This window comes from Pogona vitticeps, chromosome 1 (genome assembly GCF_051106095.1).
Source record: "Pogona vitticeps strain Pit_001003342236 chromosome 1, PviZW2.1, whole genome shotgun sequence".
NCBI classification, from domain to species: Eukaryota; Metazoa; Chordata; class Lepidosauria; order Squamata; family Agamidae; genus Pogona; species Pogona vitticeps.
Genome location: NC_135783.1, coordinates 264,691,780 through 264,719,620, shown reverse-complemented (window position 1 = coordinate 264,719,620; position 27,841 = coordinate 264,691,780). Strand labels below are relative to the sequence as shown.

The following is a 27,841-nucleotide window of genomic DNA, read 5'->3' as shown; positions in this document are numbered from 1 at the left end:
TAAAAAAAATCAGCCATCCAAGTTTCTGTCTGCAGTTTAATGATGGCACGTGAGTTCCCATCTCATCTGCTGCTCATGAGAACCAAAACTAGAAAGGATGAATTGTGTCTGGACTCTACTTCAGACCACATGTGGGAAGGATTTGTGATTTTTAATACTTCCCACTTTTAAAAAATGCAATAAAGTAATATATGAAGAAAACAACTATGCTTAACCTTTTCCTGTGGTGGGTTTGTTTTCTGTATACATTCGTTTTTATTTCATATAGAAGTAATATTATTCCCATCTCTCGACTGAAATGGTAGTCTATCAAAGCAGAAAAGGAAGGAAGAAAGCAGGTTCAATTGGGCCTGAGTTTACCTGTTCTGATCAGATAAGTCCTTATATTGTTTTAAGGAAATTGAACTTTTTTTGGAGAACAGAGCAGTAATAAAGGCACCAGAATGCCCAGCTATGTGCTTATATTTTATAAACAGCTGCCTTGCTGCAAGTCATAGAAGACCGTTGCAGGGAAGGACAAGTAAACGATGGGAAAGGTCTGTGCTGGAGATTTTGGAGATCTGCTCCTGGACCAACTAGACTAGGAGTAAGGAACTTTGGGCCTTCCAGGTGTTTTGGTCTACAACTCCTCCAATCTATCACAGCGGGGTAGGGCTGGTGGGAAATGGAGGCCAAAACATGTGGAAGGCAAAGGTTTTTGACAGTAAGCAATAAGAGTAACAATAACTAATATTCTGACTGGATGGACCAATGGACCAACTCAGTATAAGGCAGTGGCACCTGTCCTACTAGGAATTTTAAATGACCTTTTACAGGACTAAGACTATCCTGATGAATGCTATCTCTGTTAGTAACAAATTACCTTTTCTTTTGCAAAGTTTTCCCCAAGTTCAGTAACACAACAGTGATTAGGTCATTGAACACAACTATTTCCTGTGAAACGTTTTGGCTATAAAAAGTAATGCACAAAAGTTTTCAGAGAAAAAATTAAGCATACATTGACCGATCAAATAGATTTCTCATTCAGTTATCAAATACAAGCCCTGAATTTACCAATCATGAATTGATGGATTTATCAAACTTAACTGGACATTTTGATGTTTGATAAATTTACTTATGAGGGTTAAAACTGCAGAAACATTTCCCCAGCAGTAGAAAAACTAACCATCATTCTTCTTGCCATGGCCTAGTAAGGAATTGTTTGTTCATATACAAGCAGAAGTTACACCATAAAAGGAAATTGACTGCCCGTCCATGAGAAGTGTTTCATGATTAACTTGAGAAACAACTGCTCTCAAATAACCTGGAAAAATAAATCACCAGGAGTAGGTGGGATACCAAAATAACAACATTGGTGCCTCGCTTAACGGGTGCACCGTTTAACGACGAAATTGCATAGCGATGAAGATTTAGCGATGATCGCTTTTGCGATCGCATTGCGATGTTTTAAATGGGCAAAAATAGCTTTGTGATGATCGGCACCCTGTTTCACTTACCGATCATCGCAAAGCGATGATTTTTTAACAGCTGATCGGCGGTTCCAAAATGGCCGCTGGGTAAAAAAATGTCCGCCTGCTGTTTTCTGGGACGGATTCCTCGCTTACCGGACAGCGAAAATGGCCACCGTATGGAGGATTTTCATTTAAAGGTGAGTCTGAAGCCCATAGGAACACATTGAAGGGGTTTCAATGCATTCCTATGGGCTTTTTTAAATTGCATAGCAACGAAATCGCTTTGCAGCGATTTTTGCTGCACCGATTATCATCGCTATGCAAGGCACCACTGTATTTGAAGCTACAGAGACCAAATCTATCATAATCTTAACAAGAATGTGCTACAAATACTAAGACAAAATGACGGCCCACAGACTGGAAAAGTTTGATATACATTCCAATCCCCAAGAAAGGAGACACCAAAGAGTGCTGTAACTATAGGGCCACTGCATTAATTTCTTATGCAAGTAAAGTGATTCTTAATGTGTTGAAATAAAGGTTCTTATTTTATATGAAACAAAAATGTCTGACAGTCAAGCTGGATTCCTAAAAGAGGGACTCAAGATCTACTGCAAATTTATGTTGGCTACTGGAGTGTATCAAAGCGTATCTGTGATTTACAGATTACAGCAAAACTTTTGACTGTGTGAACCAAGAAAAGCTATGGATCATTATAAATGGAATAGATGCATCTCAAAATTTGATTGCCCTAATGCATCACCTGTACTCTGGCCAATCAGAGTATGGGGACAAAGAATGGTTTCTCCTATGCAAGGGAAAGGTGTCAGATAAAGGTCTATTTTATCTCCCTATCTGTTCTGTCATTATGAAGAATACATATCTGAGTTAGAGTCAGAAAGAGGAGTGAAAACTGGTGACTGAAGTAATATCAGTAAGTTAAGATACGCAGATGATATATTACTAGCAGAATGCAGCAATTACCTGACATGACTCCTAAAGGTAAAGGTAAAGGTTCCCCTTGACCATTTTTGTCCAGTCGTGTTCGACTCTAGGGGGCGGTGCTCATCCCCGTTTCCAAGCCATAGAGCCAGCGTTTGTCCGAAGACAATCTTCCGTGGTCACATGGCCAGTGCAACTTAGACACGGAACGTTGTTACCTTCCCACCGAAGTGGTCCCTATTTATCTACTTGCATTTGCATGCTTTCAAACCGCTAGGTTGGCGGGAGCTGGAACAAGCGACGGGAGCTCACTCCGTCGCTCCCGTCGCTTGTCCCAGCTCCCGCCAACCTAACGGTTCGAAAGCATGCAAATAAAGGTTAAAAATGATAGTGCAAAAGTAGGATTGCAGTTCAATATTAACAAGGCAAAAATCACATTTACAGAAGAATTATGTAACTTCAATGTTGACAACGAAGAAACTGAAACTGTTAATAATTTTATACACCTTGGTATAATCATCAATCCAGATCAAGTCTGCAGCCAACAAATCAGAAGAAGGTTGAGTCTCAGAAAACAGCTATGAAAGAACTAGAAAAGATCCTCAAGAGTAAGGATATTTCACGGGAAACCAAGACAAAGATAATGTATTCTAAATTATGACTCTCCACATTTCTGTGTATGGATGTAAAAACTGGACAATGAAGAAATATGACAGGGGGAAAATTATTCATTTGAAATGTAGTATTGGAGAAGACCTTTACCAATACCTTGGACTGCCAGAAAGATTAACAAGAGGGTGCGATATCAAAGCAAGGCTGAATCTCCCTTAAAGCAAAAAATGATTAACATAAGGCAAGATACAATAGAAAAGAACAATAGTGCCAGGAAAAAGTGAAGGCAAAAGGAAAAGTGAAGGACCAAATAAGAGATTGATTGACTCAATAAAAGAAGCCACAACTTTGAGTCTGCAAGAACTGAGTACAGCAGCTGAAGACACGACATTTTGGAGATTGCTCACAGAGTCACCATAAATCAGAAGCAACTTGATGACATATAACAATGTATTTAACAAAATATCTGAAAGAATTCAGGCATCTGTATGCACAATCCTGTCTTCCTGGCTAGATTTTCATCATGATTCGACACAATGAGAAAAGACAGAATATATATAATTACTTATACAGTATACAGTATATAATTTCAGAAAAAGATCAGTCTGCTGTATAGACTACAGCAAAACCTCTGACTGTGTGGGTCACAAGAAGCTATGGGATGTTATGAAAGAAATGGGTGTGATTCAGCAATTGATTGTCCTGATTAGTAATCTGTATTGTGGACAAGTAGCTACCATTAGGATAGAATAGAGAGAGAGAGTTTCCTCTAGAGAAAAGTGTCAGACAAGGGTGCATTTTATTCTCATACCTGTTCAATCTGTATGCAGACCATATCATATGGAAAGGCAGACTAGATCCAGATGAAGGAGGAGTGAAAATTAGTGGAAGAAACATCAATAATTTAAGATGTGCAGATGACACTATCTTACTGGCAGAAAGCAGCTATGACATGAAACATCTTTTAAGGAAAGTGAAAGAAGAAGTGCCAAAACAGGACTGCAGCTGAACATTAAGGCAAAAAAATTACTACAGAAGAACTACACAACTTTAATGTTGACAATGAAGAAACTTAAATAGCCAAAGATTTTGTATACCTTGGTTCAATCCTTAATCCAAATGGACACTCTTATATTTCCGATCATCATATAGGGATGTGAAAGCTGGACAGTGAAAAAAGCTGACAGATAAAGAATATGGATTCATTTGAAATGTGGTGCTGGTGGAGAGTTTTGCAGATAACCTGAACTGCCTGAAAGATGACAAGTGGGCCCTAGATCCAATCAAGCCCTAACTATCTTTGGAGGCAAAAATGTTGAAACTGAGGCTGTCCTACTTTGGGCACATCATACAAAGGCAGGATTCTCTGGAAAAGACAATAATGTTGAGGCTACATCTTTAAAGTAATATATAGTCTGGATCTTACAGTTTACCTAGAAGATTGGTTAGTATCTCAACATGCCCTGTCTTATTAATACCTATAATACCTCTTTCGGTTAACTCCAAAAATTTCCGCACTGGCTTGCTATTCAGATCGATTTTCATGTTGTTTGGTTGACATGTGTTTTGACTTAAGAGTGATCCATTGTGCCCCTTTTTAGAGCTGTCCTGCTTCTTTTTGGGCATGATTCAATGAGCTCCTAATTAGCCTGTTCTATGCTCTCTTTTTTTTTGGCAATATTTTCTTAACTGATGCAGCACAATCTAGATACACTGGGGATGCCTTTGGTACTTCCATTGCACCACTGATGTTTTGGGAAAAAATGTAAAAAGAGCAGGGAGTTGCCATGTCCAGTGCACAACAAAAGGGGGCTCTATTATTTGTTTGTTTGTTTAAATTATTTTTACCCTACCTTTCTCCTTAAACAGACACAAGGGAACTTAAATCATTAAATATACAATATTTAAAAGCTAAAAACAGCAAATATACAAATAGTTAAAAATAACTAAACAAGTATTATATTAAAAACGGTGAATAAAATCAATATTGAAAACGTATTTAAAAGCAACAGAGTACAACAATCCATTTTAAAAACTCCTCTCAGATCACTAGTCACTAAAGAAAAACCTTCCTGATGAGAAAGGTCATCAATTGCTTGCAGAAGGACAGCAAAAATAGGGCCGGACTAGCTTTCTGTGGGAGAGGGTTCCGGAGTCTGAGAACAGTGACAGAGAAAGCTCTCTCCTGTGTATTTATTTATATTTATTTATTTTATTTATATCCCGCATATCTAGTCAATTAAGACCACTCTAGGCGGCTGTACTCACCAAGCATCCCTATGCGGATGGTGGGGCCAAGAAAAAGGCCTCATAGAGGGAGTTGCAGTCTTTAAGATAGCTTGGAGCCAAGCTCAACATTCATCTACTTACTATTATGATTTTTTATATTTTCTTATTGATGATATTCTAGATAAATGAGGTAAATGGGTGGTATTATGTGTACCGTGCTAGGTATATACAGTACACTGATATTTTGCTATGTTGCTTACTTTATTTGTCCTGCCAACCTAGCAGTTTGAAAGCATGTAAAAATGCGAGTAGATACTGTAAATAGGTACAACCTTGGTGGGAAGGTAACGGTGTTCGTGCTGGCCACGCGACCACTGAAACTGTCTAAGGACAAAATGCTGGCTCTATGGCTTGGAAACGGGAATGAGCACCGCGCCCCAGAGTCGGACACGACTAGACTAAATGTCAAGGGGAACCTTTACCTTTACCTTACTTTATTTGACAACAAAAAAGGGGAAGTTGCTGTAATCTGCTGAATGACAGCCACGAGAAAAGGAGGGAAGGGAGTAGGACGGGAACAAATTGGAGTGATCCAAAGATTTGTCTGGACCCTACTTACAGGACAAAAAACAGCGATCAGTATAAGGAGATGGATCGCTGAAGTGAGAGATAACATAGATGGCACTAAAAATAAGAACCTTTCAAGCACGAACCAGCCTGCTCCAACTTATCCTGTCTGGACATGCCCTTAGTCTGTCAGGCTTTGAAACTGCCATATGCAAAACAAACCATAAAGGAAGGTTTAAAAAGAAAAAAAAGTCTTTCTATACAGTGTAGATAATAAAAGAACAGGAAAGTGTATTCCTCTGGAACAGATACACTGTGATTTTGTCTACCCAGAAGACAGTATTTATTTAGAAATGCAACGAAAGAGAAAAACCAAAGTATACTACATGATGTGACTAATCACAGAGCAGTGCAAAATCTGGCCTCTTAAGAGGCTGGAAACATCCAACTTGCTACTCAAATTATATGAAAGGTTTTTTCCTGCTTGGGTTTTCCCCCAATATAAAAAGCAAGGAAAAGATTTACACAGCAGCTCCATAATGAAATTTGATATGCCACCCCCCATTACCCTAGCAATCATTTAGAGAAGCTTTGAATGTACAAGTCTTTGAGTATGAACAAAGAACAAAACACACGTTGTGCTTCCTGCTCTCTATGCTTCTCCACCATGTCCAAACCAAGGCACTCCTTTTTTCCCTTGTGGCAACATCTGGATACACATGATCCAAGGATAGCTTGCATACCTCGCTGCTGGAGAGAAGGTAGAGGAACAGAGATACAAACATCTTACTCTGAACTCTACAGAGAAGCAGAAGGAATAGCAAGGGGTAGTTGCTTTGCCCTTCTGCTCCCCAGCTCAGTCCATAATGACCAAACACCCTCCTAGATTCCAAGACAACAACCACAGCAATATGTGTAATGCAGGGATGAATGTTGGACTCCAGATTATTGCCTACAACTCAAAACTATATCTAAACACTTCTAACTAGAATAATGTATGAACAGCAATACAAAAATTACACACATACAGTGGTGCCCTGCTTGACGCTGAAATTGCTTCATGACGATGTTTTTACGATCGCTATAGCGATCGCAAAAGATGTTTCAAAGGGCAGTTTTCGTTTTACGACGATCGGTTCCCTGCTTCGGGAACCGATTCTTCACATTAGGACAATCTAAAAACAGCTGATTGTCGGGTTTCAAAATGGCCACCCACTGTGCAAAATGGCTCCCTGCTGTTTTCAGGACTGATTTTTCGCTTTATAGGCACCGGAAAATGGCTTCCCTATGGAGGATCTTCACTGGAAGATGAGGTATTTCGCCCATTGGATGTATTTCACCCATTAACTAGGTTTTAATGTGTTTCAATGGATTTCCCCCCCGCTTGACAACGATTTCGCTCTGCAGCGATTTTGCTGGAACGGATTATCGTCGTCAAGCGGGGCACCACTGTACTTCAGAAATCTGTGCAAGGTCAACTGTGACAGAACAGCTCTGAGTTCCTTAGCAAATCCAGAAGAGTTCAGAAATAATCACACATGCTTTTGCTTTTCCCTGCACCCCTAGAGATACTTCTTTGAACTAATAACATAGATCACAATTTGGCTAGCTGTAGCAGCTACAGCTGACTTAGTGATCATTACAATGACTTAGTGTCTGAAGCATTTCGCAGGTGTAAGAAGTCCAATTCAAAACACTATTCATAGTTGGCTTAACTTGAGGAATTTAAGGCCAAAAGAGTCTGACGAAGCGAGCCCAGATTTTGCTGATCAGAAGTTTCACAAGCTGTGTGAGCTTTTTGTGGAGAACTCGTCGCAAAATAGATGGCAAAGAAAGGGACCCTTGACTATATCCCCAGTTTGCTGTCCAAGAAGGGTATAGAAATTCTGTCTCCCCTTGGCAAGCTCCACACACAGCTGAAACAAAGCCAGCTCTTTCATGTGGGTGCTTGCATGTCACAGAGAACTGGGGCAGAAAGAAAATGTTGGCTCTAAGGCAGACAACTGAAAGGGGGGGAGAGATGAGCTTTTATAGATTTTTATGGTGCAAAGAATGAAGTCAGGTTTGTCAGTTTTGGAACACAAAAAAGATCATTGTTGTCATAAAGTATATGTATCAGTCAGCACCATTACCACTGAGCCTAGCAACCCCAATCATGGTGCAAGACAACCTGGCCTACGTGCTGCACATCAACAGAGGATAGAATGGGCTGCAAGGACAAAGTCTACAGTATTATAATTCAGTGAAGTTTGAAGATATTTTACAATAGAGACAGCAGGCTCCAGATTCTGATTTAGTCCAATCTAAATCTAAAGTTCGTTCCTGAGTTTTAGCTAAGTATATTCTGGTCCAATCATCTAACATTTTCCAAACAGATACAAATAATGATGACTTTGTTTCAAAGGAAAATGTTTAGCCTACTGTTCCAAATGCCAGAGGAGGGATCACAGCCCAATGATAGAGCACATTTTTGTCAGCAGGAGATTTTGGGTTCAATCTAGTTTTCACATATGATGCAAAGAATGAAGTCAGGTTTATCAGATATAAATCACAAATATAGGATAATTGCTTTAATAAAATATATGTATTCATCAATTTCTTTACAGATGTGCCTTGTGATATGCCTCAATTATGATCCAGGATAGCATTACCAAGTTAAACAATCATATAGGAAATGTTGGAAAAGATCTTGACCTGAGAACTTGAGAGAATGACTGATAATAAGGATGGAAAAGAAAATGGTTAAAAAAAATTAAAATTCAAATTAAGTCAAATAGTCTGGCTTAGTATATATTTCCTATCTTCCCAGCCTGTTTCATAAATCCAAACTCAGTCCCACCAATCAGAATAAATGAGTTAGGGAGTAATACGAAAATAAAAGAGTATTTACCCATTTCCAGTTACCTACCACCACAACAAGAAATATTTTAAAAATACTCCTAGAAACAAACATTTAATAATTTTAACAATTCAGGAGCAAACACATGATGCTACTTTATACCAAATGCCCACCTATGAGTATTTGTAGGTGGATTTGGCAACACAGGGTCCTCAATGGCTGGTGTGTTCCAGGAACCTGCTGAAGCACCTGATAAAGTATCCAAACCATCCCAATTATTGTCATTGCTGTTGTTATTTAAAATAATTTCCTTTCTGGCAGCTGGGATCACATCATCAAAACAAAGCTTCATTTCCCATTAATAAGTCTAGGAATCACGTGGGCCCAGAGACATATTTAACAACTGTAGATGATGAGAAGTGATAATTAAGCTCTTAAGGGTCCTGGCCAACCAAGGAAGGAAAAAGACCAGAAGACAAAGTGACCAGGTCACTGATGCCTGATTAATGGGGGAACAGCACAGCAATCAAGGAAACCCATCAGGATTTAGGACACTGGAAACACAGAGGAAACAGTAGCTGTGAGGAGCACAATGGGGTAACAGCAGATGAGAATGGAGACGTTTAGTGTAGTCTCTGTGCCTTTTATGTGTGGAGCAGGTGAAAGTGTGTTTGCCATGGCAGCCTTTTTGAGGGAGCTCACAATGGAAGTTTCTTAATCTTTGTCCTGCCTGGGACAGAGGACACCAGTCCAAAGACAAACTGCAGGCTGATGTACAGTACTGCTGCACTTTATTAGGATGTTAAGGGGAAACACACAAAATTTCCCCCATTTTCTTCGCTTCGTTTGGTGTGTTTCAAGATACGCATACCTCAAAAACTTAGGACTCTGCACACTTTGCTGAGAAGAATCCTGGAAAAGTTAGTAACAAAGGGATAAAAGTTTCATTAACTGCTAGCAAATTCAATATTGCAGTAAGAAATTAATAATGGTTAAGAAAAACTGCCTTGGTCCTGATAAGGGTACAATTTTCCTGACCCTACAGCCTTTACCAAAACAGACCCTCCTGATTTTGAAATCGAGCGCTGCCTGAGTCCAGAAAGCGCCTGCTTCCAGACACATGCGAACAACATGCTTTAAGCCGACGACGGAAAAACTTCTTGCAGGCACAGAAACAGCTGGAAAGAACTTTCTCCTTAAAAACAGTCACAATGTATGCGGCCTGAGCGTCTGCAGACACAGCCCACGTCTCATTCAATACCTGGTTCACCAGCTCGTCACAGAGTGGGTCCAAAATCCAAGGGCTGAGTTCCCTGCGCCGGTGAGGGACAGGCTGCTGCCCTCCCCCCTGGAGACGCTCCCCGAGGTGGGCAAGGGGGCGCCGCCCGCTTTCCTCGCTTCTGCCGAGGACGCTCAGCTCAGAAGGGCTCCAACCGCAAGGGACCTCTTCTGAGCTGAGCTTCCAGCCGCCCATCCAAGGGACACCCCGCCCCCAATGTAAGAAGAGGTGCACGGAAGGGAGCCCTTTTCCAGGGGGAACCTCTTCTCCCACGGCCAACAACCGCTTTGGGTGTGGAAAGCGGCAGCGCGCGTCTTTGCGCCGCACGGTTCTGGCTGGCTCTCCAAGGCGCCAGAAATCGGGCTCTGAGGGGGACTTTGCACAGCCGCCAGCGGCGCGCAACCCCAGTGCAGCCTCTCCACCTCGCGCGGTGGCCAGAGCTCCGTCCTCCCGCCTTCCCTCGCCCGGCCTCCCGCTGAGGGGGAAAAGGAGAAGTGCTCCGACGGCCCGCGCCGTTGGCAAAGGCCTGAGGAAGTGCCCGCCGCCGCTGCCGCCGGAGGGGGGGGAGGCAAGAGACGTGACCCAAGAGTTTCTCCGCCGCGCTCGCTCTTCTCGCTCCCACACACACACACACACACGCACGCGCGCGCGCGCGCGTCCTTTTCGGCTTGCCTTGAGCTGGGACTTGGAGACTTTGCCGCTCCGGTCCAGGTCGAGGGCGGTGAAGGCGTGCCAGATCGGTTTCAGCAGCTCTTCCTTCAGGGTTCCCATGGCCGCCGGCGCAAGATGCGCTCCGCGCTCCTCTCGCCTGGTGCGCCTCCCTCGGCCCGGGTCTCTGCAGCAGGGGCTGCTCCCGCACAAAGGCGGCGTCCTCGCCCAGGAGCCACCCACCCACCGACTGACGCGACGAGGAAGTGAGAGGCCTGCAGGCTTTCCCGCGGCTAAAAAAGGGGGCACGTCGAGCCTCGCTCCCTCCTCCGGCCGAAGCCCTCGTTGGGGCGTCGCTGCGGTGGGAGCAACAAGCCGGCGGCGGCGGGGAGCGGAGTTTTCTCCTGCGAAAGAAAGCTGAGCTCAGCTGTGGCGGGGTGGGCGGGGCTAAATCTCTCCGCCTTTCCCAGAACAGGAAAACTTGAGAAATCGAGGCGAGATCGCACTTTTTCAGCAATCCCTGGTACAATATACAGTAGATGGAAATGCCTCACGCCCTAGTACTTGCATCCGCTAGACTAGATCATGTACTTCGTAGAATGACTTGTGATTGAACTGGAAGCTTCCACGCGGTGAAAAGGAATCAGAAGCGCCGGCCCTGGTGATATCAGCATTTCCCTTTTCTGAAAAGCAATCGAGGATATTGGGTAATGGGATGGAGTATATTCGAAACTGCGGCATAGTATTCCTCCTCAAAACTCCTCCGAAGAAAGCAGCTTTAAACTAGTAGGGGTTGCATTTCAAGCTTTAGTTTAGGGTATTCGACTGCTGCTTTCTATGGACAGGTTCACGGTCTGTGGGTGTCCGCTGGGCTTCGCATGGTACGAATGGAGCAGACCTGCCGGAGTCCGCAGGCGCTGGTTCAGGACTGTACTGGCTGGCTTCCTAGTAGGGTTGTGTGTCTAGCAGTTAATACGACTTGCTAACAGATCTTTACATGCCAGTAGAGTTGCACTGATAAACCTTCCAGCGTGGGTCACCGATCAGCATTCCAGAAATTGTGTTAATAGACATAACAGAGGCAGTGTTTCAGAGATTTCTAGGCGGGACAGGATAGAGAGATTAACTGCCTGGGCCAGGAAAAACAACAACAAGTATCTTGAGAAGTTTCTCAAATTTATAACAAGACAAGCATCATATAAATAAAAGTATCTCGTCTTGTTGCCAGAATTGCACACCTATGTCTTTTATTCTTAATTAGCAATAGCAACTGCAGTTGTTCCTAGGACCTAGAGGGAGTGGCAAATCAAAATGATTGGCCAGAATCTTATTGCTATGTGAATAATAAGGTTGCTATAACTTGCTGTGGGTTAATAGCAGTTAGTTGACAAGGAGCCAAGGCACATCTAGCTTGTCTGCCTGGTCAAATGCACCAATTCCACAACCAAGATGCATCCCAGCATTTTCCCAGTTACCAACAGGAAGTCATGCAGGTTTTATGCAGGAATCAAATAAACATTTTAAGAGTAAAATTATCATATCTGGATTAGTTTTTGTCAACAGCAGAATTGCATTGGATGATCACATGCATCTTGAGGTTATCAAACTCAGAACTCTTTCTGTTGGTTGTCAGTATGTTCTTGTTTCTGGAGGAACTCCATTTGACATTACAAGAGGTTATAGGAAAAAATATGGGGAAAAAATCTGGAGAAAATTGTGGCTTGAAGTCCTCAAGGTTTTTTTTAAGTCCATTTAGAACGTTCCCTTTTTATTTGGAACACGCTGCAGTTTATCACTAGATTTTTTTAGCCACTTTTCCCCTTTGCTCACTTTAAATCGCCCTCAGTTCTTTTCAGTTTTCAGTGCATCAGTGTTACATTCCTACAGTTTCAAGATGAATGATTGCTCTTGATAAACTAACTACTGGAGTTAGATTCTGTATATGCCAAGTTTCCAGCCAAGGTTGCAAAAAATGAATCTCGCACAATCTTGATGATTCCAGTCAGTCAGATTTTTTTTTAACTGTCCACTGAAAAGAATCATAATTTGTGGAATAATACAAGTCCCCCAATATATCACAACAGATTGGGAAGCAAGAGCCAAAGTAGGAGCAATTTCATTTAACTTTGGTGCTCAAAGTGAACTTTTCCCATTTGAAATTATCTACATCAGGATAATTGCTTCATATCTCTTCAGTCACTCTGAATCACGCATGTGCAAGTCACACATGTGCAAGGCATGAGATATGGATCATTTTCAGATGAAGAAATTTAAGTCTCTTGGCTGCCTTAGTCATGTATGGAGTGGTGTCTGTTACAAAGAGAAGGATGTTTTCCCTTTTTACACTATCTGGGCGGAGTAGTTTTATGGAATCGTTGAAGAGCATAGCAATAGTAGAATTGTTTACTTTTTGAAGAGTTTCACATATGAGATGAAATATTTCACTAGACTTGTCACACTTCAAAGTGCCAATAATAACATAAGTTACATATCTTCCATTTACATCACTTGTTTCATCTACTAAAACCACACACCTTTCCCTCAGCCGCTGCAGCCAATTAGGTGAGTCAGGCAGCCTCATGACTACCTGTCTCCTTTATGTCATTTGCTGGCTTGTCAAGAGGGCTGACAAGCCAATGGCAAAAATATAACATTTATTACAAAAATAAGCAGAAATATGACTTAACTCTTTAAAAAAGTAAAAATATAACTTTCCAAGCAAAATAAAAACAATGTAATCCTCACTGGAATACTTGTAAACATGTTTAAACTTACTTATAAATTCAAATATAGGTTGCAGAAAAAATATGACATGTAATAGAAATCCTCACCTTAATTATAACACTTAGCAAAAATTTTCCTAATGAACTGAAGGGAATTGTTGTTCTCATTGCAGTTTAACAGTAAAACATTTGCATTATTTCTATTTTTTTTCTTATGCTCAGAATCATGGACATTTTAATTTGGAAATTCTGGTCACTAAAATTTAATGGGATTTCTTAATGCAAATACTTAGGCTGGCAATGTCTATTAAACTGTGATCACTACCCAAGCTACCTCTTCATAACCAGGGGCATACCAGTGTGGTAGCGAATATAGCCACAGATGAAGACCCGGGAAACCCCGGCTCAAATCCCTGCTCAGCCATGAAAACATGAGGCTGCCTGACTCAATCACAGTGACAGAGTGGTAGAATCTACCAGATGGGCGGGATATAAATCAAATAAATAAATTCCTGAGAGGTGACAATGGTAAAGCACTCTTTGAACACTTCACATACCGCAAAAACACTATCATGGTTGCCATACGTTGGATATGACTTGACGGCACACAACACAAACACACACATTTTATACCTAGCCAGTCCAAGAGTGGAATGGCTTTAATTAATCTGACAAAAGCGCCTTCACAGCAGTGATACTGGGAATACCTTCCATGTACAGTTTGAGAGGCAGAAACTGGGTAAGTTTCAAATAGTTTCCGGCTTCCTGTTTGTTTTCACAGACATCCTGTGGCTCATAACTGGCTGTTCTCTGCTTTGCTGATCTTGCTGTAAATTCTTAATGATGTTTATATTGTATTTATGGAATTTGGTTGTAATTTTACAGCTTATTGTATGTAAACTGTCTTGACATTTTATTGTATCAAACATCAGTAAGTTCTACAAATCAGAAATGAATAAATGAAAACACTCCCTAAGAGGTATAGAAATACCATGTTTCTCCGAAAATAAGACAGGGTCTTATATTAATTTTTGCTCCAAAAATACATTAGGGCTTCTTTTCTGGGGATTTTCCCCCCTTGTACAACAATCTACATTTATTCAAATACAGTAATGTCATCTTCTGGTTGCTGAACAGTGGTGGAGGGCGGGGTTCCACTTAACTGGGGCTTATTTTGGGGGCAGGGCTTATATTACAAGCATCCTGAAAAATCATATTAGGGCTTATTTTCAGGTTAGGGCTTATTTTCAAGGAAACAGGGTAGAGACATGGTTCCAACAGTTCTAGAAACACTGCTAAAACCTCCTACAAATGAGGGACTGGGCTAGTAAAAAAAACCCCACATGCTGTTCACATACAGAGGGAGTCAGTCAATTCAAGACGATGGGCCCACCCTTGTAACACAGCAGCCACTCACCCACACAAAATGGCGGAACAACACTCCCAGGGCCAACAACACTATAGTGGCACGGGCAGCCCAGGTCCCCCGGCTGCGTGCCATTGCAGAGCACGGTATGCAAAAGGAAGGAGGGAGAGCTATCAAAAGCCCAAGAGGAGGTCTTATTGGTGATGGCACAGCTACTGCCATGGCGTCCATTAATCTGACAAAAGTGGGCCTTCACAGCAGTGACAGTGTGGAATACCTCCCGTATACAGAGGTAGAGACTGGGCAACCAGCAAAAAGATAGCTCCTGGGATGCTCTGTTGGTGTAGCCCTCCTAGGACAAGGGCCAAGCTTGGAAAGTAACATTAAAAAGGAATAGTTTCTCCCCTCACTCATGATAGTGTTTGCAAAGTAATATTATTCATTCCAATGTTGCAAAGAGTAAAATTATTTCATTGCTTTTTTCTTACTTTCTGTTCCTTTTTTAAAAAACAACACATTAAGCAAATATCAAACTTGGAAAATTTCTATCATTAATTGAATAACCTTTATAAATAACTTAAAATGACTTTTAAAAGTAATTAAAATATTAGACTTTAGAACAATACAACAACTACTTGTTGAGTTACATTCTTAGAGAAGAATGTGAATCTTCAGGACCACTTAATACAGTGGGGTCTTGACTTAAGAACGGCTTGAGTTAAGAACATTTTGACTTAAGAACCGCTCTCATAGGAAAATATTGACTTGACTTACATACTTAGATTTGAGTTAAGAACTGAAAAAAACCACGTGGGAGGCAGGGAAAGTGCAAAATTTGAACTTTCAGTTAACTGTTGGCCAGTGAAAAGGGTGCCTGTCTGCTTCCTCACTCCTCTCAGCGTTTAGAGAGTAGATTGGGAGACAGTCTTCAGACTGCCTGGACTGTATTTTCCCTGCCTTCCCTGAACCTTTCTTGACCCAAGAAAAAAAGAAACAAAATATCCCCCCTCTAGTGGTCGAAGGTGAAATAGCAGCTTCCCATTAGTTTCTATGGACGGAAAAGAGCAGATACGGATCAAATAGTTTTCAATGCATTCCTATGGGAAATGCAGATTTGACTTGAGAACTTTTTGACTTGAGAACCGCCTTCCAATACGGATTAAGTTCTCAAGTCAAGACCCCACTGTACAGGTTTACTATATTTTAACTGTTAATAGAGTCTTCCCTTCCCAGTTGAAGATACTGATGGACTGGAAAGCCTAGTTAAGGACAAAAGGGACCCCTTCACCATCGCAGGAGTATACCGGATAGCTTGCAGTTGTGGACAGGTATATATTGGGACCAAAAAACGCAGCATTCACACCAGAATCAAAGAACATGAGAGACACTGCAGACTAAAACAATCGGAAAAATCAGCAGTAGCTGAACACGCCCTGAAACAAGCTGGAGATGACATCCTATCTCAAAATACTGAAGTACTGGACAACGCCATTATGTTAGACTGCATAGGGAAGACATTGAAATCCATAAACACCAGCAGAGCTTCAACAAAAAGAAGAAAGTTTAAAACTCAATAAAGCCTGGCTCCCAGCACTGAAAAATACAGCCTGCAAAAGGTCAATGAACTCTGCCCAGCCACAAGGACGAGGGATAATTGTACACAAAAGACCAGCTAAGGACACCCATCAATCACAGTGACAGATAATCTCTCCCCCTTATCACAACAGTACATCCACAACAAATACACTCTGATCACCATAATCACCCAATCTCCTGAAAAGGACAAAAGCTGTTCCCACAGCTATAATTACTCAAAGCATAGACAGAGTTCCTACTCCTGTCCTCTGAAGATGCTGGCCACAGAAACTGGTGAAACGTCAGGTAGAACAACCTTCAGAACACAGCCAAAGAGCCCGAAAAACCCAAAAATGAAAGCATTTGAGAATACAAAAAAAAAAAAAGCCTTTGTTTCTAAGTGGCCAAATAATTAAAAAGCAGGTATATGGGTTCCAAGAGTGTCTGGTACCCTTCAAAACATATCAGAATTGGCCCACCACCACCGCTTCCTTGAGAGCACAAGGGCACTTCCTGAACAAAAGTGTTTTCATATACAAGTGTGTATATATACTTCTACTAAAGTTTGGAGGGAAATTAGACATTTTATTTCTTCTTTTGAATATGATGAAAATCTGAAAACGCAGAAATGTGTTCTCTATTTTTTTAATATCATTCTGACAAAATATGTTCCCGGTACTTCAAGCAATAGCAAGGAAATTATCTTATAGCCTGTCCTGAGATTTATGTTTCAGAAGGCAGTACTTACTTTAATATGCTAAGCTCAGGCTGCAGGAGATAACAATCACTTTTTCCGGGAAAGCTTAATTATTCTTAATTTATCCAAATATGTGTGTATTTTTGCAGCTACTGGCTTTACAGTTTAAATGTCTGGTGCAACCTTTGAAATTCTTACTGGGGTTGTCCATACAAGTATAGTAGGCAAGTACTAGATGCTTTTTTCAGCTTATTTAATCAACCCCAGGAAGAGTTGGCCATAATTCTAAAGAGATTGTCACACAGATAAAGCCTTCCTGCTTAGTTATCTGCCTGCATCTTGTTTCCACTCCTTTGTTCCAATACAAATGAAGCTTGAAACATAATTTATTTTGTGGTGCATTATGAATTGGAAAGAAATATAACATAAAATATTTTAAGCCCTGAATAGTTTGAAACCCAAGATCTTGCAAAGGCAGCCACTGAATAATAATCAAAAGCTCTGTTTCATGATTGACTCAATCACAAGCCCAGCTGACTATGACACAATACTAGCTTTTGGATGTGGAACATTCTGACTGGATTCCTTAACTCAGTTTTTGCATATTCATTAGAACAACCAACATGTAAAAACTGAGTTAAAAAGGAATCCAGTCAGAATGTTTATCCTTTTATCTGCTTCAAGTTTTTTCATTTATCTTCTGTGGTTTTAAATGATCTTTTAAATTAGTGACTAATGTTACTTATTACGTATAGTGTCTCTTTGTATATGAGTTACTTTTGCCAGTGAGTTACTATCAGTTACTTTTTAATTATATTTGTAAATGTACATTTTAAAAACAAAAACTACATTATAATGTAATTTTGTAAATTTTGCCTAAAATGCATGTTTTCAGAGTAATAAACATTGGCTGAAATCCTATTGTGCAGTTACACAAACAGCATAACTTTGGGAAGTGAATTGCCATTAAGTTAAGAAATCTCCATTAACATTATCTGTTGCATACTAAGTCACACAACTCCGCATGCAGTTGTCAAGTCAGGGATTCTGACATCTGGATAGTCTCCAGAAAGTCTTCCAGAACGTTAAGAGACCTCTAGGGAAAAATCAGAAGCTTATGTGCGTCATAGCTGGCATTTTATCCCAAATAAGGGTTAATTTATGAATGAAACCAAACAATGATTGACAATCATATCAAAATTCATCTGACCATCAAGGTGTGAGTCTTTTAACTGTTGCAATAATTCCGGGCAACATCAGTTTGTCTAATTCTACAAGCTTTATTTTTCTACATTGCTTCTACATTCCGTAAACATAACAATACAGTACTTCAAAGTTGTAAAAATACGAAATATCCTTTGCTGTTTACCAGGAAAGGCTTCTGAACTATGTAGGATAGTAGGAACAAAAGCCTGACTCTCAGCTTTTCAGAGATATAGCCTCGCCAGAAAATTCTACGCATAAGAAGTGGTCACAAGTTTTAAGACACAAGCCTGCCTTAATAAGACTTTGCACAAGCATTGGACATTTATGCATTGTAATATGTACATGTGATTTAGGTGACTTCCATTTAATTTCATGCTCTAGAAAAGGACAGAATACATACACTAGGACCTAGGCAAACAAAATATACTTATGCTTGGATACAAGCTCTTGTTTACTGTATCACACAATGGCAGGGAGAAGAACTCATTTGGCCTGGTCTGCTCCTCACCATGCAAAGCTGAACCAGGAATGATGTTCTGAAGCTAACATCGGTGATTTGCAGTGGACTTTCAAAACCATTGAGGACAAACCATTGAGTTCTATACATCCTATGCAAGGAAATTGCTGAAGTCCTCAGTCCTATGCAGAACTAGAAGTGCTAAAACTATTTCAGTGTGTTTAGGCATACATTAGAGAGTAGGAACTGGCTTCAAGTAATTCAGTTTAAGTATCTGATTATGCAGCAATATTTTATAACGAAAATAATCATTTTCAGAAATGTCTCTGTTTAACTGAACTAACCTACTGAACTAAGCTACTAATCATGTAGCTTCCTGTCTCTTTATGAAGAGATTTACCATGAAGGTTGGTGCATTGTCAATCATCACTGTATGAATGAAAAACAATATTGTTTAGGACTTTTTCCTTTTTGATGGAGGGATTTTCTATTACCATATCTCTACTCTTAACCTGTTTTTTACCTTCTTTCAACTGCAGCAGAAAAACAATGCAGGAAGGATACAGGAAGAAATGTTTGCTTTTAACATACGTAAATGTTTTATCAAGCAGCATTTTTGCCTCTTGCTCCCCAATCAACAGGGGCTGTGTTGGTCACTGCAACTACAGTCTCTTAACTCAACATAGCAACCAAAGAGGAAACTAGATTGTTAGTAGTCTAGATTTGGAAAATAGCCACATGAAAAAGTATTGTCCTTTTGGAAAAAGAAAAAGCTCATAATATACTCAAGTCTATATATGGTTTTTAATTTGCTCAGATAGGATGCTGTGTCTATTATTATATTAAAACTATCAGAAGCTTAGCCATTAGCAGTGACAAAATTATAGTATTCTTCATTATATGTTAACCTGTCACTGCTAATGGCTAAACTGACAATAATTTTCATGTAGACAGACATGGGCTTGAATGGTATATTCTACTTTCACCAGCAGGTGTTGCTGCAACCTTTTGAATTAAAATAATCTGCACATCAGATCATGTTCCCACATGAGTCACATATTTCATGGAATGGGATATTTATTATATTTGTTATTTCATCTTGTATAACACTTCATAGTGCATGCACTCTCTGAGTGGTTCACAACACAATAAATCACATATAATGAATGACACAAAATATCACAAAGCAAATGCCATAAAATGGATAAAAAATGATCACAAACTAAAACCTATCTTTAAATAGAATTAAACAAATTAAAACAGATTTGAACATCTCAGGTAGTAAAAGCACTAATAAAAGGCAGCTTGAAATAATACTGTTTAACTAATTTCTTGAAAACTGAGAAGGTGCCTGATGAACTTGTTGGAAACTTGTTCCAGAAGGGAGGGGCCATGGCCAAGACAGCATGGTTCCTGGTGTTAAATCTTTTAACTTCCTTGGGTATCAGTTTTTAAACAGCAAGGACTACAAGGAGCAGGTGGGACAGGTAGCAAAGCAAACCATCCTGCTTGTATCCTGCCCCATAGTGCTTAAAGCACTCTCTGAGCAGTTTACAAGTCAATTATGCAGGCTACACTTTGCCACCCCCAGCAAGCTGTTTTGTGGGATACATGTTCTGACAAATATCAAGGTCCTAAACTGTTAAGGCCTTTATAGATCATGACCAACACCTTAAACTGGGCACGGAAACTAACAGGGAGCCAATGAAAGTGTGCCAAGACTGGGGATGTATGTTAATCGAGAGAGCTACACCAGAGGACATCCGGTCCGAGATTCCTCCATTCCCAGGCTCTTTGGAAACCTCTGCAATTAGTTCTACTCGGACAATGGAATGGTGGGACTGTATACATTATTGAAGAGACTTTGAGTCTGAAGGATGCACATTCTTCTTAAGCCTATAATGAATCCAATCTGATTCTTTCCCTTTCATAGATGAAATGTTAAGTTGTTGTTGTTTTTTAAAGATACGTACTCAGTTTTTAATCATGTTCAACATACAGTGGTCAATGTAAAACATAGAAACACCTGAGGAAAGATACTAATGTTCCAACAGGTCTTGCACTTTTTGGAAGTCTGCTTAGTCTCCATGCAAGACAACAGGTTCTGTAGTAAAACTTGAGGTAAAGTGAGGGTAAAGTGAGAGTGGTCGTATGACCAGATGAGCGGATATAAATCAAATCAAATCAAATCAATAAATAAATTTCTGGAGATTATCAATAGGGATCTGCAAGGCAAAAAAACATAATTTCAGCTTCCTTTACAGACATGTTCATGGCTGAAAAGTCGATTCTGTTCTACAAAGGCTCACATTAAAACAAATCTATTAATGTTTAAGTGCCACAGCATTTAGTCCTTTTTTCTCTATTCTTTAACATTTTGAACAAATTAAATAAGACACCCCAAATATTTTTCCTTTGCTCCTTCAAAAGCTCCAGCACCATCTTTTGAAATTTCAACAAAAATGGCATTGACTTTTTTTAATTAATTAATTTTAATAGGGATAGGGGTTAAGGTACAAATAGGGGGACCAGGTTAAAGGGGGGAGTAGGGGTAGGAAAGGATAACATTTGAGAGAGTGAAAAAGTATTCTTACATCCGTTTAAAGTTATACTAAAAAGGGAAATCATACAAAGATAAAAACAATATAGCAATTTTCCTGGATATCTATAGTTACTAATCTTCCATTTTCTTGGACCTTCCCCTTCTTTTTATATTTAAACTTATTAATTTTATAGGTTTGATATTATTCTGCCAAGTTTATATCTACTGTTCTAAATCAATGTTATAACCATTCGTTTGTGCCCGTTTTATTATATATTCTTTCACCACAAAATACCCTCTTAAATTTAACATTTCCATCTTTTGATCATCAATAGCAGTGGTCCCCAATCTTTTCCGAACCGCGGACCATTTGGGGGGTGCGGTTCATGTGCAGGGGGGGGAGTCCATGCAGGGGAAGATCTGTCTCCGTGGCCCGCCACCCCCCTGCCCCCCCAGCACCCCCCATGGCAAAGCAGGGCTTTCAGAGGTGCATTTTCACTGCTGAAAAAGCCCCAGGAGGCTTTTGAAAGTGGCGCTTTGTCGGGGTGGGTGTGGGTGTGGGTGTGGCAGGGGCAGGCCCACCACCACCCCCACCCCTCGCGCAGCTTTCAGAAGCCTCCTCCTGGGGCTTTTTCAGCAGTGAAAATGCACCTCTGAAAGCCCCGCTTTGCCACGGGGGGCGCGGGGGGTGGCGGGAGGTGGCGGCCCTGCCCCTGCCACACCCTCACCCACCCCCACCCCGGCAAAGCGCCGCTTTCAGAGGCTTCCCCAGTGCATTTCCACTGCCTATTACCTGCTGGGCAAGGATCAGCTGTAAGGCGGGGAGGGGGAGGGGCTGGAGCGGAGAAGATGGCTCCCGGCTCTTTTCTAGGACGATCGCTTCCCCCCTCATCGCAAATGACCCGTTTTCGCACAGCTGATGGGGGGCCTTTGCTACTATCCCTGGCCCCGCTGATCAGCTGTGCAAAAACGGGGCGTTTGCGATGATGGGGGAGAAGCCAACATCGCAAAGTGATTTTCCCCTATAGGGAAGATCGCAATGCGATCGCTTTTGCGATTGCAAAATCCACATCGCTATGCGGATTCGTCGTTAAACGGGGCACCTGTTAAGCGAGGCACCACTGTAGTCTAACCAATATTTTGTGCCCCTTTTATCATGTAATCTATCATTCCTTAATCTTCCATTTTATCAACCATTTATATTTCCTTAAATCCGCTCCCAAGAGCTTCATCAACATACTGTCTCCTTCTTTGTCCCATCTGCCATGGCATATGTCCCATAATCTCTATTCCTCTCCCTTCCATTGTAAAGTTAACCATTTGCTACACTTCTACTGCTGACATCTCCATAGGGGTTAACAGATTAGCTCTCAACTGCACTGTATCTTCACCTTTTTCTTCTGAAGACTTCTGAGGTCTAGAAATAAATTTGTCTTCCTCTTTTTGTGATTTTAGTAAACTAGTTTCCTGTTGCAGTTGTTTATTTCTGCACTGTAGATTTCATTTGTGTCCCTACATCTTTATTTTGTTCAAATAGCTGATCTGTCTCTCCTTCTTATCTTCTATAATCCATTAAATATGATGTCTTTAATATTGAGAACATCTTGTTCCATGATTCAAGCAGTTGCTGTCTATTTGCAAGTATTATCTGGATTTCTTTCCAGCAGGTGGTAAACACAATAGATGTTCACAAGGGTAGCTTGTGTCTTGGATTAACATTTACAATTTAATCTCTCTCTTCAGTCTTCGTAATTAGCAATGATTAGCAAGGGAAAGGACTTTTCCTCTTTTTCATATCTTTTCCCAAGAGTGTTCCTGGCCGCTTCACAGATTTAAATCCATCAGTACTGTATGGTTATATTGTCCTGCGGAAGTGAGTTTTGTTACAGCAGTAGATTCAAAGTCATTTTCTCCTCCCCACACACACTTTTCTTCCTTTCTTCTCTCTCTTTCTCCCAGTCAAGACTCAAGTGACGGGGCAGGGAGTGCTCACCTGTCTGGCCAGATATAGATCTAGTCACTTTCTCTGACAGACTGTACCCAATCTCTTCATTATTTAGGTCCTTAAGAGTTCCATATGTAAAACAAGCCACTTACTTCAAGTTCTGGTCAAGATTATTTCCCAAAATCCTTCTGTACTTCTCCACTCTTTGCCAGGGGCATTCACAGCTCTCTGCCAAGATGGTTCCTGCTCGATTTCTGCATTCAGATGAGACTTCAAAGAGAAGAAAACCCAGGTATTCCAGTCAGATTTGGTTATTTCAGACATTCACTTCTCCTAGTAAACATCCTTTTCCTCCCCCAAGTTTGGGGCAGTCGAAACTGAATGGTCTCGATCAGTTTCAGGAGCCCTTCTGAACCCTAGAGTGGCCTTTTAGGCCAGATGGGCGGGGTATAAACCAAACAAACAAACAAACAAACAAACAAACAAACCCCAACCAGTCTCACTGCAACAAAGCTCTGCCTCCAGAATGGCACTGACTTTTGAAGTCATTCCTCTTCTGGATATTGGATGAAATCCTGTTGTGCAGCTCCACACATGCACTGGAGATTACAACATCAGTGGCAAACTACAGATGATTAAAGCTCAGTTCAGGGTGCACTTGACTTGCACATAATGTGACAAAGTTGCATGCATCCTCCAATCCCCAAAGGAAGCCTTTAATTAGCAAAAACTTGTCAGTGATTGTGGCATCCGCCCAGGTCATGAATATTAATATGCTATCTTGTGAAGGGAAAGACCAGGGACAAGAGTGCCATCTGGGAGTGCCGTCTCTCCCTAAGAAATCTAAAGAGACTCAGATTACTCCACCTCCTACCCCACCCAGAAAAAAAGACCAGGGTGTAGACACCTGGGATTTGGAAGAAAAGAACAAGAGGGAAAAGAACATATCTCATGCGGTGGACACCCGGGATTTAGAGAGGGAGTTAAAAGGGTTAAGCATGGCCACCCTGTCAGGGCCTGAGGTGGCGGGAAAAGAGGAGAAGGGGCGGGCTCTGGTAGAAGCGGGAATAGGGGATATAAATGCAAACCGGGACACCATCCTGGGGGGTTGGGAGACTGTGTGGATGCAAGATCCCTGGACAGGGAAGTGGGAACAGGTTCGTGTACCCAAGGCTGAAGCTGAGAGTCAGAGAAGGAGAGGATTACCTCAGAGACCTTCATAGTGGGGTGAGTCAGAGACCCGGGAATGGAGGAGAAGGCTTAGAGAAGAAAAAGAAGCCATTTCCAGAGAGAACAGAGCACGTCGGGCATGGCATCTAGAGGAATTGCAGAAGATGGGGTGTTTTCTGGACCTTGGGGCGATTCACAGGGAGAGGGATCCCCATGATGATGGACGGGGGATGAAGAAACCCTCCCGGGTTCTGAGTCAGACAGAACCCGAACTCGAGACGGCAGACCCTGAAAGGGTGATTGCTGGTCCTTGGAATATAAAACCTGTTAACCCATTTGAAGTGAATTTATGGATGATTGCTGGCCCTGGGAATATAAAACCTGTTAACCCATTTGAAGTGAATTTATGGCCACCCTTGCGAGAGCCATTGCTCGAACAAGAGATTTTACCAAGTGAGCATGTTAATGTTGAAGATCCATTAGTTGAATTAATAAATACTACAAACCCGTTTGAAAAACCTGAGTCTCGTGATTTATTGAAAGAAAGGGAAGTCCATATAAATGAACCCTCACATATTTGCATAGACCAATGAGAATGCTGGAGAGGTGGAGTCACAAGATATAAGATTCTCTACAGGAAGAGGAGATTAGATTGAGCGATTGGAGAGTTGAAGATATTGGAGTTTGAGGGTGGATAGAAAGAGGGTTGGCAGTTGAGGGTGGATAAAGTGGAATGCTTGGTTAAGAGTTATTGATTGTACCTTCATCACCTGTAATGATAAACAACTTCTATTTGGTTCTATTTAAAATGACATATTGCCTAGACCTGTATTAGTAAGAATACATAATGCTGATGTAATGAACTGGTGGCAGCAACACAACACGTAGTTTGTGCCCTTTGGTGAAACAACCAAGGGACAGGCGAGAACATGATAAATGGGTGGCACAGTGCTGGGATACGAAACAATCTATGAAAAATTGAATGGGCTTGAGTAGGAAGGTCTTCCTAGCTAGGAGGGGTTAGGATCTCTGGCAATAAGTGGTTGCTCATTAGAGTCTTGTGGAAGACTTAGTTTCGAGGCTTCTGAACCGAGATATGGAGAATCCTAAAATAGCAAAAATGCCTACTCAAGATAAACCATTTACCTCAGGATTTACAAGACCAAGTGGCTACCTCAAAATCTGGAGCTCTGACTTCTGGCTTGACGTCGCGACGAGACAGCAGCAGGACAGAGCTCTGTCCCCTGGGCTGAATTCTGACCCGTTTTGGGACACCGTAGGGTGTCGGAACCACCCTGGAGGGGTGGTGAACTGGGGGAGAAAGCCTGTTGATCATGGGGGGCGGCGGCCACCCCGGTTCGATCCAGGAAACTCCCTAATCAGCCAATGGGCAGAAATAAGCAGCTTCAGCTAGCTTCCAAGTCGCTGGCAGCCATCTGAGAGAAGCAAGGAACAGCACCTGGCATCACTGTTTTTCCATCGGTTGAGAATTCTTTTGCAACTAATTGCCTACGTACCCCTACATATGGAAAAAAAAAGAATTGCTAACTTATCTCAGTAACTTTTTAAAGCGGCAGAAAATCTGGTGAGAGGGATAGCTGAAGAAAGTAACTTTTTTAAAGTATACTTTAAGAATATTTACAACCTGGCGTTATAAGCTTAAGAGACCTTCCTGCAAATTAAGTGTGGACATTGTTTTGTCTATCTAAAGCGTTTGGAATGATTCCCAGAAGAGGTGGCCTTGGACATTCTGTTGTTGCTTAGGGCTGAAAAACTGTTTATCTCCTCGTGAGCTTCTCTTTGCATTTGGCCGGAATTAACCCTAAAGTGGACTTTTCAAAAACTGTTCCTTGGGTCGAATTTGGTTCAACTCTACATAGCCAAAGCGAAACTCCTGAAATGACTCTGGAAATTTGGAATATCTGTTTATAAGCATCTAGGCAGCAGAAACAGAATGGCACAACAAGGACAATTTTGGAATGAAGTAAAATTTATGCTTCAACAAATATTAACGACCGTGACATCTCATTATGAAGAGGCAAAATTATCCAATCAACATCAGGACTATAGTCCACAAGCAACTGAAAACAACAAGAAAGGAAATGGGAGTATCACAGATGATGTATGCCAAACCAAGCAGCAGCTTGAGAAAGTTAATCTAAGAGAAACATCAGTCTTGGACCAGAGGAGAGTACCAAGGGAAGACAAAGGGAAAAAAACAGCAAAATTAACCAAAAAAAGCCTGGAAGACTCATTGAAGATAGAACAAGTACAAAAAATGGACATAAATCAGATCTACAATATGGTTTTAGAGGACATGAAAGATGACAGCATGTTTAGAGATATAGCAGGGAATGAAAAAAGAGGAACCAGAGAGGGAATTACCTAGAAAGATGAAAAAAGGGAAAACAAGGAAGGGCCCCTTAATATTGGAAACATGTTTATATTTATCATTTGGATCTGTAAAAGGGTATATCTATATATTAAAAGGAGAACTAAATTGAAATAAGGGAGCCCGAATCAGGGTAAAGATGTAATATGGTGACTTTTTATTTTAGGCAAACTAAACTAGATATAAAGCTGGGTCATGGACCTGGAACCACTTTCAATAAGAATGTTATTAGAAAATCTTGAGAACTTTATATAATATGAGATTAATATTATGATAGTAGCTATACTATATACTAAAATCTGTATATGAATGGTTTGAAAGAAGGTCGGAATTTGGAGGGGGATAATCGAGAAGACACTGAGATGTAAAAAACAAATAATTGTAAGCAAGTATGTAACACGATGTCTGATAAGCACAAACAATGTAGATTGATTGGAAAATTAATAAAAAAATGTTAAAAAAAATAATCTGGAGCTCTGAGGGAAAAGAGCAATAGCGGATGGAGTAGAAGCCTAAGTCAGAATAGATCTGAGGTAATAATAAAAGCTAAAAGTAAAAAAAAGGCTAAACAGAAAGTTGTTCTTATGTCTGGAGACAAGAATCGCCCAAACAGGGAAATATTGTGGAAGGGTTATGAGCTTGGGAGTAGCTGAGGTGAGCTGCTGGGAAAAGTGCCACCTAGTTATAAGGAAAGCCACTGAAAGAAAGGTCCTTTTGACTCTGGTGAGGGGAAAGAAGCAGTCTAGTAATAAGGAATTGTGTTGTTTACACCAGTGGTCCCCAACCATGGGCCTCCAGATGTTCTTGGACTACACCTCCCAGAAGCCTTCACAACCACCTCTGCTGACCAGGATTTCTGGGAGTTGAAGTCCAAGAACATCTGGAGGCCCAAGATTGAGGACCACTGGTTTACGCCGCCCAAATGAAATAAAAAGTTGGTTATGAACAAGTTGAGCCGAAGGGTGCAGAGGGAAATGTGAACCCTCAAATTCCAAGTGAAGTAGAAAGTGAGAGCTCACTAATAATTGCCTCAGATGGAGAAAATATCCAAAGCTCCCAAGATTTTGAAAAATGAAAGCTAGAACAAGAATTGAAACTGAAGGAGCTAGCCCTGAAAAATGAATGAGCAAGCTCTGAAAAACCAATTAGAATTGGAAAAAGAAAAGATCAGAAAACTTGAAAGGAAAAGGGAATTTGAGCA

General features: G+C 41.0%; 1 protein-coding gene across 2 annotated transcripts in view; it reads right to left on the bottom strand.

The window, feature by feature from the left end:
- SWAP70 (switching B cell complex subunit SWAP70) overlaps positions 1-10,964 on the bottom strand; it is a 44,738-nt gene extending 33,774 nt beyond the window's left edge. The window contains exon 1 of one of the 2 annotated variants that reach the window (XM_072985761.2): positions 10,592-10,964. In XM_072985761.2, coding sequence (XP_072841862.1) covers positions 10,592-10,690 — 99 coding nt within the window. In that variant the 5' untranslated portion in view covers positions 10,691-10,964. Of the gene's footprint in view, positions 1-3,816; positions 3,856-10,591 lie in introns of those variants that run through there. The other variant, XM_078383928.1, reaches the window with a different exon arrangement.
- Between the last annotated feature and the right edge of the window lie 16,877 nt (positions 10,965-27,841).